This window comes from Cyprinus carpio, chromosome B22, assembly GCF_018340385.1.
Source record: "Cyprinus carpio isolate SPL01 chromosome B22, ASM1834038v1, whole genome shotgun sequence".
In the NCBI taxonomy this organism is placed as follows: domain Eukaryota; kingdom Metazoa; phylum Chordata; class Actinopteri; order Cypriniformes; family Cyprinidae; genus Cyprinus; species Cyprinus carpio.
This window is the reverse complement of record NC_056618.1, coordinates 31,944,522-31,957,850: the sequence shown is the minus strand read 5'-3', so window position 1 is coordinate 31,957,850 and position 13,329 is coordinate 31,944,522. Positions and strand designations below refer to the sequence as shown.

Genomic DNA, 13,329 nt, shown 5'->3' with positions numbered 1-13,329 from the left:
AACTTTTGACCTGTACTGTGTGTGTATATATATATATATATATATATATATATATATGTATATATATATATATATATATATATATATATATAATTCAAATAAATTGATATAAAATAAAAAAATATATATAAACCTTTGTTTTGTTTATTTTTAATTAAAATAAATTGATATACATTAATAAATTATTATTTTTATTATAATAATTTTTTAATTACACACATAGTTATTTATATATTTATTTGTTAATATATTTATGTATAATACTTATAAATTTAGAATTTTATTTATATGTAAATTTATACTATACAAATTTAAAAATATATAACATAGATAATAATAATAATAATAATGATAATTATTATTATTATATAAATTCCTTTTGCAGTGGCCGAATTCAGAATTAAATCTGAAAGTCATGTTAAAAAGAAAGCTCAGTCACTGCCGCGGTCATGCTCAGATCGCCTGAAGGGCCGAAGGACTTGCATGTGCACACAGCTACAGCAGCCATATATAATGAATGAGTGCTGGAGGCAGTGCAGATTCATTGTGCCGGCCGACATTTATACCAAAGAAATCAGAGGGACAGAGAGAGTAATGAGGAAAGGTTGGCTGTAGGTGGTCCACATTAGCACTTCAAAGGGTTAGTCCATCGTCAAGCGCTCGAGCCGACCTGTGCACGATCTAATGACAGGTCAAAATACCACAGCCTTCCTCAAACCCACGCAGCACGACCGTCCTGCCTCATTATCCCAGCGCCTCTGACAGAGCTTCCACAGGGATGCTAATGAGCATAATGACAATCAGCCATGCTCCTATCACAAAGCCGCCGGTTTGGATGGGATGCGGCATTGATCCAGCTGCACGGCTTTTGACATGGATCCTCCGGGGCGAGTCGAAGGACTAATTAATGTCTAGATGGCGTGGGAAAGATTCCCGGCGCTCCTCTGAAGGACTGCGCTGTGTGTGGGAGGCTCGTGGAGAGTTGCTTGTGTGGTCCATTTAAGAGTTGTTTTAACCAAAATTCTGTCATTATTTACTCCCCTTCACCATTGGCCTTATATCTATTGTGAGAGAAAAGAAGATAAATTGGAAAAGGTTGGCAGTTCATTTTTATAATGGGAACTATAAACCACTAAAGTTATCCATAACACTTATGCACTATATTCCAAGCCTTACAATAGAATAGTGTGAGAAAAACAATTTTTGTTAGCATGTTTTGTAAGCTACAATAAATGTGGCATGTCATTTAATTAAAATAAAGCGCATCAAAATGTGACGTGTCCAATAGTATGTGACATATTTGAAAATTGTAAAATACTGTTTTTTTTTGTTTGTTTTTTTGCAGTGTACCAATTTAGAATGACTCCTTTGTTTTTAAAAACTAATATAATTACACATTTTAAAATCAATATTGTATTATTTATTAAAATAATTTAATATATTAAAATAATATTTTTATATAATTATGTATAGTTTTATTACATTTTATTTTATCTGTAAGCAAAATTGACATTATAAATGCTCCCAGTAAATGAACTGAATCGAAAGCTTGTGAATATGAACCAAACTGATTCATAACGAATCAGTACCACCCATCTTTTTTATCCCACTTAGTTTTTGTAGGTCCCCAGTTTACATTAATTTTGTTTTTAGAACATGCCCTTTGTGTATTATATCTATAACTTTTGGTTTAAATAAATATTTTAATTGATTATAATATTATTTTAGGTTTTCACACAAAGGACAGTTTTGTTTTTGTTAAAAGCTAATACAGTTTTAATTAACATGAAATAATAATTTAAAAAATAAAATAAAATAACAAAATGAATACAAATTTCATTTTATAATGGAATTATATAATAACAAATGATTAATAAATGTTTTTTTAATATACACAAATTACATCTAAAATTAATTTGAATAAATACGTTATACATTATAATAATTTATACATTTATAAATACTATTTAAACATTAAAAATGAACTCCTGTTTTAAATAAATATTTCATTGTATTTAAATTCATATATTATAATAAAATATATGATTTAATAAAAAATCAAAAAAATAACAAAAAAAATCAGAAAATGCACATTAAAAATAAATAAAATCAAAAAAAAATAAAATCAAATAAAAAAAAACAAAAAAAAAAACATAAAAATTAAAAAAAATTACCCAAAGTAATTTAAAATATTTATTATAAATATTTTAATAAAGAAAGAAAGAAATTATATAAGATGAATTCACTAATGTGTAATTCAATTTTATGGGAATTTATTTTATAAAAGCACCCCGTGAATCTGAATTTAATCAAATTTAATTGAAATTGAATCGAATTAAACTTGAACACTGAACTTATTTATTTATTTATTTTAAATTTTTCTTCATTTTCTTCAAAATATGTTTGTATGTGTTATTTAATTTAAAGCAAATTTAAAAAAGAATCAAACTGAATCTTTTTTAATTCATTTTTGGAATTTAATAGCCTCATTGACCATTTATTTTATTCATCTATTTTTTTATTTCTAAAGAGTAGGCTTGGGGCACAGTGTGGGTGAGCAAATAATGACAGAATGTTCATATTTGGATGAACAATTAATTGAAGTTCTGCAGGCTGAGTTTGTGTGAGATTTGCCAGCTGATTGATGCGTTTTGATCTGTGTTAATGATGTGCTTTCAAACCTGGAAGGGTTTCCCAGTAAAAAACAAAAAACTTATTATCACCACTCATAAAAAATACACATAAAAAACATCACAGCATCCATAATAATCAGGCATGTACGACGTGTGCTCTGCAGCAGATGCTGATCGCGAGTCTCTCCAGACACTCACTAACCTGAGGAAACGTGCTAGACGTGATGGCCGTCATCAGAATAATCTGCCAGAGCTTCTGGATGGGTGCCATGAATTATTGGCAAAGCACATGCTTTAGACGTCATCAAACACAGAGGACTCAAATCTGGCCAATTAAGAAAAATCAGACTCTCTTGTTCTGCTTGAGCGGCTTGAGCTGAAGCTGAACAGTGAATAAATGCCGCTAAACTCAAGCGCTTTGCTAGCAGCCTGACAACTTGCAAGTTACATGCTAGTCATCATGCTACTGTATGAAAACATGAATAATGAATAAAGCTGATATCTTTTTAAATTAGCATTAACTGTATATGTGTGTGTATATATATATTCTACCTACATTTTAACATCAGAACTGTGGCATCAGACTCTGTAACTTGTTAACTGAAGCATGCAAACCAGCCAAATCTTGTTTCCACCTGCTGTGTGATTCTACCTACATTTTAACATCAGAACTGTGGCATCAGACTCTGTAACGTAGTGCTTTTCCACTTCGTCAATCCACTCGCAATCAAGACGCTGGCTGTCATCGCTGTTCATCAGTCCAAAACATTGGTTGGAGCAGCGATGATTGGCAATGTCAGGACCAATTTTGGCAGTTGCAGACTAGACGAGCATGAAATTGCTGTGGGAAAAGTAAAAGCCGAATGAAAAAAGAGCCTCCCAGACCTGTGGCGCTCGCAACGAGAGTCTAAAATTATCAAGCTGATCCCAATGCATTCATGATGAGCCTGGCTAATGGGTGGAGGGTGATGGGGGAGGGTCTTTCACGCCGTTCCCCTCTGGCAATTAAACCCAATGAGTGATGGATGGAAAAATTACGTAAACGCAATTAGAAAGTCTTTTCTTTGGCATAGATCTTTTTTGATTGTGCCAGTCATAGCTGCTGAGCGGGACTTTGAATGGTAGTTGTAACTGCTGCCTCTTTTTACATGCATATGAGTGAAGTGCATCATTTCTAATCTTTTTATTATAAAATAATTGTTTTATTATACAAATGTGCATTAAAATAGCTTAAAACTAAAAATTATTCAAAAAAAAAACTTAAAAACAACAATTGAAAAAAATCCAATATGTGACCCTGGACCACAAAACCAGTCACAAAAAAAATAATGTTCATAAGGGTCAGTTTTTTGAAATTGAGATTTATACATAATTTGAAAGCTGAATAAATAAACTTCCCACCAATGTATGGTTTGTTAGGATAGGGCAATATTTGGCTGAGATACAAGTATTTGAAAATCTGGAATCTGAGGGTGCAACAAAAAAAAAAAAATCAAAATATTGAGAAAATCACCTTTAAAGTTGTCTAAATGCATTGCTAAGAACTAAATGAAGTTCTTAGCAATGCATATTACTAATCAAAATTAAGTTTTGATATATTTACGGTAGGAATTTTACAAAATATCTTCATGGAACATGATCTTTACTTAATATCCTAATGATTTTTGACATAAGAAAAATTGATCATTTTGACCCATACAATGTATTGTTGGCTATTGCTACAAATATAGCTGTGCTGCGCATGACTGGTCTTGTGCTGCAGGGACACATATGCACATAAAAAATGCCACATTGCTTTGGAATACTAATTTATATGTTGCATGCAAAAAAATAATAATAATAATAATAATAATAATAAAAAAATAAAAAAAAAGTATCATGCAAAAAAATAAAAAAATAAAATAAAACTGAATAAAAAGTAAAAAAAGTTCATATAGTTCAGGTTTTCACAAAAAAAAGACAGTTTTGACTTATTTTATTAAAAGTTGGAGAATTAGTAAAAAATGCTAATATATATTAAAATTAAAATAAAAAAAAAATAACAAACACACACACACACACACACACACACACACACACACACACACACACACACAAAAAACACACATATATATATATATATATATATAATAAAATAAATAAATAAATGTAGTTCAATCATTTTCAGTGTATTTTTATTAGGGCTGTCAAATGATTAATCACGATTAATCACATCCAAAATAAAAGTTTTGTTAACATAATATATGTATGTGTACAGGGTATATTTATTATGTATATATAAATACACACACATAAATTATATATTTAGAAAATATTTACATGTACAGGTCCTTCTCAAAAAATTAGCATATTGTGAAAAAGTTCATTATTTTCCATAATGTAATGATAAAAATTAAACTTTCATATATTTTAGATTCATTGCACACCAACTGAAATATTTCAGGGCGTTTATTGTTTTAATACTGAAAACAGTCTCAAAAAATTAGTGAAAACCCAAAATTCCTATCTCAAAAAATTAGCATATTTTCATCCGACCAATAAAAGAAAAGCGTTTTTAATACAAAAAAAGTCAACCTTCAAATAATTATGTTCAGTTATGCACTCAATACTTGGTCAGGAATCCTTTTGCAGAAATGACTGCTTCAATGCGGCGTGGCAGGGAGGCAATCAGCATGTGGCACTGCTGAGGTGTTATGGAGGCCCAGGATGCTTCGATAGCGGCCTTAAGCTCATCCAGAGTGTTGGGTCTTGCGTCTCTCAACTTTCTCTTCACAATATCCCACAGATTCTCTATGGGGTTCAGGTCAGGAGAGTTGGCAGGCCAATTGAGCCACGTAATAACCATGGTCAGTAAACCATTTACCAGTGGTTTTGGCACTGTGAGCAGGTGCCAGGTCGTGCTGAAAAACGAAATCTTCATCTCCATAAAGCTTTTCAGCAGATGGAAGCATGAAGTGCTCCAAAATCTCCTGACTAGCTAGCTGCATGACCCTGGCCCTTGATAAAAACACATGGACCAACACCAGCAGCTGACATGGCACCCCAACCATCACTGACTGTGAGTACTTGACACTGGACTTCAGGCATTTTGGCATTTCCTTCTCCCCAGTCTTCCTCCAGACTCTGGCACCTTGATTTCCGAATGACATGCAAAATTTGCTTTCATCCGAAAAAAAGTACTTTGGACCACTGAGCAACAGTCCAGTGCTGCTTCTCTGTAGCCCAGGTCAGGCGCTTCTGCCGCTGTTTCTCTGGTTCAAAAAAGCACACGCCTAGTGCACGGTGGCTCTGGATGTTTCTACTCCAGACTCAGTCCACTAGCTTCCGCAGGTACCCCCAAGGTCTGGAATCGGGTCCTTCTCCACAATCTTCCTCAGGTTCCAGTCACCTCTTCTCGTTTGAAGTGCAGCGTTTTTTTGCCACACTTTTTCCTTCCCACAGACTTCCCACTGAGTGCCTTGATACACACTCTGGGAACAGCCTATTCGTTCAGAAATTTCTTTCTGTGTCTTACCCTCTCGCTTGAGGGTGTCAAAGATGCCTTCTGGACAGCAGTCAGGTCGGCAGTCTTACCCATGATTGCGGTTTTGAGTAATGAACAGGCTGGGAGTTTTTAAAAGCCTCAGGAATCTTTTGCAGGTTAGAGTTAATTAGTTGATTCAGATGATTAGGTTAATAGCTCGTTTGGAGAACCTTTACATGATATGCTAATTTTTTGAGATAGGAATTTGGGGTTTTCATGAGCTGTATGACAAAATCATCAGTATTAAAACAATAAAAGACCTGAAATATTCCAGTTGGTGTGCAATGAATCTAAATATATGAAAGTTTAATTTTTATAATTAAAATAATGAAAATTAACAAAATATTTCACAATATGCTAATTTTTTTAGAACAAACATTAAAAAAATTAAAATATTAAAATTTATATTATATAAAAATATATATAAATATATTTAATATATAAACATAACATATTCTTCTTAAATATATACATGCATGTGTGTGTATTTATATATACATAATAAATATACACAGTATACACACATATATTATGTAAACAAAACTTTTATTTTGGATGTGATTAATCGTGATTAATCATTTGACAGCCCTAATTTTTATGCAAATCTTAGGTTATTGCATGTAAAACACTGGGCTGATGCAAATAAAAATGTTGCTTGCAAATATATAATGAACTTTTTTGAGCACATGAAATAAAAACACTGCTTTTTATTTTTTATTGTTTATTTATATTTTGTATAAATGAATAGATCTCAGGAGGGATGCATATGGATGACTTACTGCCAGCTAAGAATGGCGTTCTGCACTGACACTGAAAATCCGGTCTATGTTTAGTCATGCTGTTTGCATCTGCATTGTGGAAAACTCACCAATGAGCAATTCCTCAAATGTACCACGTGTCAGTACGGTGTGTAAAGTCTGACATTTGTTGTGTTTGTTTTGCGTAGATACGGACTACATCAGCACAGAGGAAGAGCAGAAGGTAGAACAGATGCTAACTTTCCTGACGGAGGAGTCCAAGCAGGCAGCTGCCAGCACAGCGGTGAGTACAGCTTCCCACACGGGTTCAACAAACCACAACCAGCCTCTCCATCACACCATGACTAGAGTTACACTCTGCCACTGATGGACAACAACATGGTGTCTGCTGCATCATGAACCGTTAAAATGATTTGGTCAACTTACGACTTGAGAAATCCTGCCAAAGTTAACATTTGATATTTAAAAATGTAAATATTCCAGTATAATGTAAGCTCACACTAATAAAAATATTATTTATCTGATTCTGATAATGTGCACTAATGAGTGTGGTAGTCCATGAAGGACTTCACGTGACTTTTTTTTCTGATTATAGCAGTCCAAAATAACAGATTTTTCAACAGCTATTCTAAACAATTCCAGTGCTATTTGCAGTATTTTTGTCTTGTTTTGCCATGAAAATCTACTAATAATCATCATTATGTAATTATATAATAAGTGCTTGTGACCATAGGAGTACAGTTACCTGTAAATATGTTAATGTGCAACAAGCAAATATGCAATAATAATTCAAATGTTTAGACAATTGCAAAAAACACTCAATAGTTGGTTTATTTATTCATTTTGTTTGTTTGATAAAATTTTGATGAAGTATGGTGTGTATTAATAAAGGATGTAAACATATAGAATTCAAACATTGCGCAAATAAGACAAGATGGCAAACTTTTGTGAATGATGCAAGGACTGGTTGAGCTTAAAGTAAAAATGCTGGTAAAAAAAAAAAAAAATGGCAAAAGAATGTAAAGTTTTGGGAGAATGCAAAACTTTTGCAAGAGTTCAAAGTTTCTCAAATAGAGATCAAAGAGAATTCAATGTTTCATGGGAGAACATATTACTTTTGCGAGAAAATGCAAATGGTTTGTGAGAGAACAAACTTGTGGCAAGGCAAAACTTTTGTGAGAGAACGGCAAGTTTTTTGGAGAACGAATATTTTCATGAGAGAACACAACAACATTTCTTGGAAGAATGCAATACTTTTGGAACTATATATATATAGTTTCTTTAGAGAATGCAACATTACTTGAGGGAGTGCGAGAAAATGCAAAGTTTCTCAGGTGAATTTCGGTGAGAAAACGCAACGTTTCTTGGGAGAACACATTGCTTTTGGGAAAATGCAATACTTTTGAGACGGAATGCAAATATTTTGCGAGAGAACAAAGTTTGTTGGGAGAATGTAATACTTTCGCAAGAGAATGCAATGTTTCTTGAGGCAACACAATACTTTTGCCAGAGAAAACGCCAATGCTTTGTAAGAAAACAGTTTCTCGATGGAATGCAATCATTTTGGGATATGCAAAACTTTTGCTCGATAATGGTGAGTATCTTGGTGAGTGATCTTTTTTATTTTTATTTTTTTTTTGTGAGAGAATGCAAAGTTACTTGGGGGAACGCAATACATTATTGCGAGAAAATGCAAAGTTTCTCATGAGAACAATACTTTTTGTGAGAGAACAAAGTTTCTCGGGGGAATGAAGTACTTTTGGTGCCAAATTTCTGTCAAAAACAATATTATCATACAAAAACACGACATTACTTGGGGGAGTGCAATACTTTTGGGAGAACACAATAATTTTTTGCGAGAAAACGTGAAGTTCCTCAGGAGAATGCAGTACTTGTACGAGAGAGCGCAACATTTCTTGGGGGGGAACAATAAAGGAGAACGCAACTCTTTTGCAAAGGAAAACAGAAGCGTTAAAATATATTTTTCCTTGCACCTAGTGATGTTTTCATCATTTTCTCTTAGGGGCTCTGTAATTAATGCAACAAATTACACAAGAATGGTTTTACGAACAATCGCATACATTAAAAAATATATATATATAATATAAAAATATAAAAGCTTCATCAGCAAAGGACACACAAAATCAACAAATTTTCAGTGTTCAGTATAACATGGTTTTGAAAATTAAATACAACCTAGGAACTTACAACATATTGAACCAAGTGTCCATTAAAAGGCTTGTTTCATTCACAAAAATGAAGCATGGTATCATCTTTAAAAAAAAAAAAATCAATCTGGCCTTCTTCTCCGTCCTCCTCCATCTTGAACTCTTCTTTTAATTTGCGATGGATCTACCTGAACCAATGGAAGACAAGGACAGCTTCAGTGTCACCATTGCATTGTACAGTAAACGACTACTTTATGGTCCTTCAAGCAGATTAAGCAGTAAATCCTGCTGTAGCTTTTAACAGCATGTCGGTGGGTGGCAATAAAAGCCTGTTAGTGATTTTCTGAAGTGGAATCACGAAGTTCCCTGAGGTTTCTGTGGCATAACGTTAATGCAGGTCTTTCCACAGCCGCTACTCTCATCTAGCCCCATCCACCGCAGCATTAGACAGCAGAAAGTGAAGCTCTATCCCCGAGAGCTTCCCCTCTGCAGAGAAATATGATCGTCTATTCTCATCTCTCATAAAAACAACATCAACAGCAGCAGCAGCAGAACAACCACATCACAACACAATATAAAATTCAATTTAAACAGATAATTTGCCTCTGCGTTAAATTGAGTTGTGCAGTCTGCTGCATTGCAACAGCACAAGTAATAAGCATGTTTATTTTCTATAACAGCCATATAACCTTTTGATAATCATGTTAAAATAGCATATATTAGTGAATATTGGCAGCTGGCATGACATATAATTCTACCAAGGACATTTGTTTTCTTGTATAGTTGAATTTATCTGGACAGCCAAGATTTTGTCATGAACATAACATTTATTCACATTTTTTTTGTTTGTTTGTTTATAGACAAAAACAATTGTCAACAACAAAATTCACTTAAATTGCTTTTTGTTGTTTTGCATATTTTTTGCTTTGTTTTACTTTTTGCTTGCTTGATTTTTTTGTTTTGTTTGTCATGTTGTCAGCATTTATTTCAAATTGTCTTTTTGTTTGTTTGTTTTTTGTTTAATTGATTACTGTTTGCTTTTTTTTACTTTTTTGTTGTTTTGCTTTGTTTTACTGGCTGCTTTCTTGCTTTTTTTGGTTTTCATGTTGTGTGAACATTTCAGATTGTTTTTTTTATTTTATTTTTTTTTCCTTTTTTGTTGCATGTTTGTTTGTTTTGTGTTTGTTTGTTGTGTGGTGAACAAAGTGATTATAATTACAGTACTGGTAAACGAAAACTAATCTAAATCAAATAAATTAACATGATATTAATAAAAATAAATAAAAACAAACAAATCACAACAACATCAAATTTGACTGAGAAATAACTCCCAAGAGATCATTTAAAGTCATTGTTGTGTAAAGCATCAAATAGACTTTACAAAAAAGTAGCTTCAGCAAGAAAATATTTGTTTGATTCAACAGAATTTATAACGTATACTCTTTTGGACCATGAGGGTGAGTAAATGATGACAAAATTTTAATTTTTGGGTGGGTGAACTATACCTTTAATAATTTTTATTATTATTACTATTATGGAAATATGATTTTTTTTATATGTAATGTACTATAAATAATAAACTAAAACTGCAAGTAGATGCAGGAATGATGAGGAATAAACCTGTTGGTATTGCAGCAGTCACTTTTAATTTGCACCACAAGGTGTACATTTTCACATTTTACCTCCGAGATTAACGTGTTGATTTCACTGTTTACTTCTAAAACCGTCTCTTGTCATTTATTTTCCTGGAGCAGACCTGCAGCGTGTCTGACACTATATTTTCTGTCAGAGCTGCATCATGTGAATGATATTCCAAAACATATTTGTGCTTCAGAGAATCACTGCCATAATTATTGTCAGTTTTCTGTCATTACACTACAGATGGAGAATTGCACCAAATTACAGATGCAATCATGAGGTAGTGTGAGTCTCAGATTACCCAAATATTTATTCACATTTGGTGAATCTTATAAGATATTTGGGTAATTTTCTGCTAAGTATGTACTGTATACAGTTGCTTTTTATGTTTGATCTGCTAAAAATACTTTCTTTTTTCTTTTCACTAATACTTTAATAAATTAACATAATGTTAATTAATAGAGATAAAATCAAATCAACCACATTTGTTTTAAGAAATATTCTTAATTTACTATGTTATAATTTCAGCCTCTCATGTGTCTTAAGGGTTAAACTGAAGCTGACAACATACAGTATTTTCCAATAAACCCAGTCACCGGATCATCTGGTGGCAGATGTACATGCAAACCCATTTATGAATGAAAATCACATTGCCGTGTCTGGTTAACGCTGAGGGAACAGAACAGCATGGTTTTACATATTTATCATCTGGCCACAATTTAAACAAAAATATGATTTTCTTGTTGCGTTATGATATGCCTTGTGGCAGCATGATTTGTTTTCATGTCACAATGCAGAACTTTAATAAACAGATATATTATTGCTATTGCTCCCCTTGAGGTTTTGAGTGATGACCCTAATCCAATACAATCAATGTCCATTTGTATCATCTTATAAAATCCAATAATACATAACTATTAAAATAAATAAAAATACTACTTATATTCAACCCTTGATTAAAAGTTAATACATTGCGACTCTATATATCAAGCTTTCTTAATTGTGACCGTGGTTTCTGTGTAGATGTTCAGCTGTTGTGACCTTCAGTTATTTAATTTGTTGAGGGTGAGAAAAAGATGGAGTTAATATGTTTATTATAATGGTAGAGACTAAACAATTTAATGTTGCTACTTATTTATGTAGATTTTTGCATAAATGCATGTTTAACATTGCAAGTTGAATAAATCAACAAATCAACAATTAACAAATTAAAAAATCAAACAACCAAAAAAAACAAAAAAAAAAAAAACAGCAAATTAACAAAAAAAACACAAACCTACATTAATTAATAAATATACAAAACTTTTTTTCACTGATACTTAATGCATGAACCATATTCAAAGCTAAAACAACCAAATTAAACTCAAATTCAAATTAAAATGACAATAATATGAGAGGTAACATATGAAAAATAAAATAGGCTAGATACTAAAAGGGATGGGTTTTATAAATAAAATAGCTAAGCCATACCAAAAGAAAAGTAAACTTATACAAAAAAAAAAAAAAAAAAACATTATTAGTGATTACAAACATGAAAATTGTGCTTGAAGCTTTGCATAGTGTATGTTTTGAGTCTTAAGCATCTTTTCCAGAACAGAAGTTAGCTCATTGAGCGCGTGTATTCGTGCGGGTGTTTGTTTCCACACTCAATGACATTTGTTTACACTTCTCTGCCAAGTGCACCTTGCCTCTGACGTCTAGAGTAACAAAGCGTGTGGCCTGTCTTTTGTGCTGCAACAATCTGATCCATGTGTGTGTGTTGGGCACTCCACACATATTCTCTGTAAAGTGGTGTCTGATTACCAGTCATTTTTTTTCTAGCCATGAGCAGCTCTTGCCTCCAACCAAGTGAGCAAAGCTCTCATCTGCACTCAGAGATGATCATTAACAGCCCCTCTGTATTTGTTCCCCTTTTCTCATTGCTAAACGAGTCGAAACATAGAACATCTCCAAGACATGGTTATGTGCTTATGAGCTTGGTTGGTTGTAACATGCTCCAGTGTAGTGTTGTTTTAGTATTATTTCTATAATATTATAGTATTTATTAATATTCCGTTTTAGCATTTGTTTATATTTCAGCTGTTCATTTTAATTTTAGTTTTTAGTTGTATTATTTAAAGTGATATTTCATGTAGTATTCACTTTTATTTCTGCTTTCAAATATACTTTTAAAAATATTTTGTCTTAGTTATCAGTAACAACACTGCCCCCAAAAAAGGCATTGGTTTATTTGATGACACACCAGAGGGAATTTATTAGAAATAGTGTTATAGTGGTGCCAACATGGCCAAAAAATGTTGCGCTAAACAATGCAGGTTCTTGTCTAAATCCTAAATTGTGGAGGATCCGGCAGATTTACACAATATGACATACTTTACTTGAACTAGGGCTTTTTAAAATGCTGAAAATGTGCTTGACCACTCGACTTAATATGAGTAATATGAGTAATATGCTTTATTGTTACGGTCTTTTGCTTATTGTTTGATAGATTACTTTTGGCATGATTACATAAAATGTACAAAAACAACAGATTCTGTTTGCTTTCCACAGGTAGGAATGTTGAAAATAGAAATAGCACTGACTATTATAAAATATTTTGAAATAAATAA

The 13,329-nt window shown here is 32.5% G+C and overlaps 1 protein-coding gene across 1 annotated transcript in view; it reads left to right on the top strand.

Annotated features, from left to right (window-relative positions):
- LOC109091386 (E3 ubiquitin-protein ligase RNF123-like) overlaps positions 1 to 13,329 on the top strand; it is a 121,102-nt gene that overhangs the window by 96,852 nt on the left and 10,921 nt on the right. Inside the window, 1 exon segment of the mRNA XM_042749926.1 lies at positions 7,103 to 7,197. Within this exon segment, the coding sequence (XP_042605860.1) occupies positions 7,103 to 7,197 (95 nt within the window).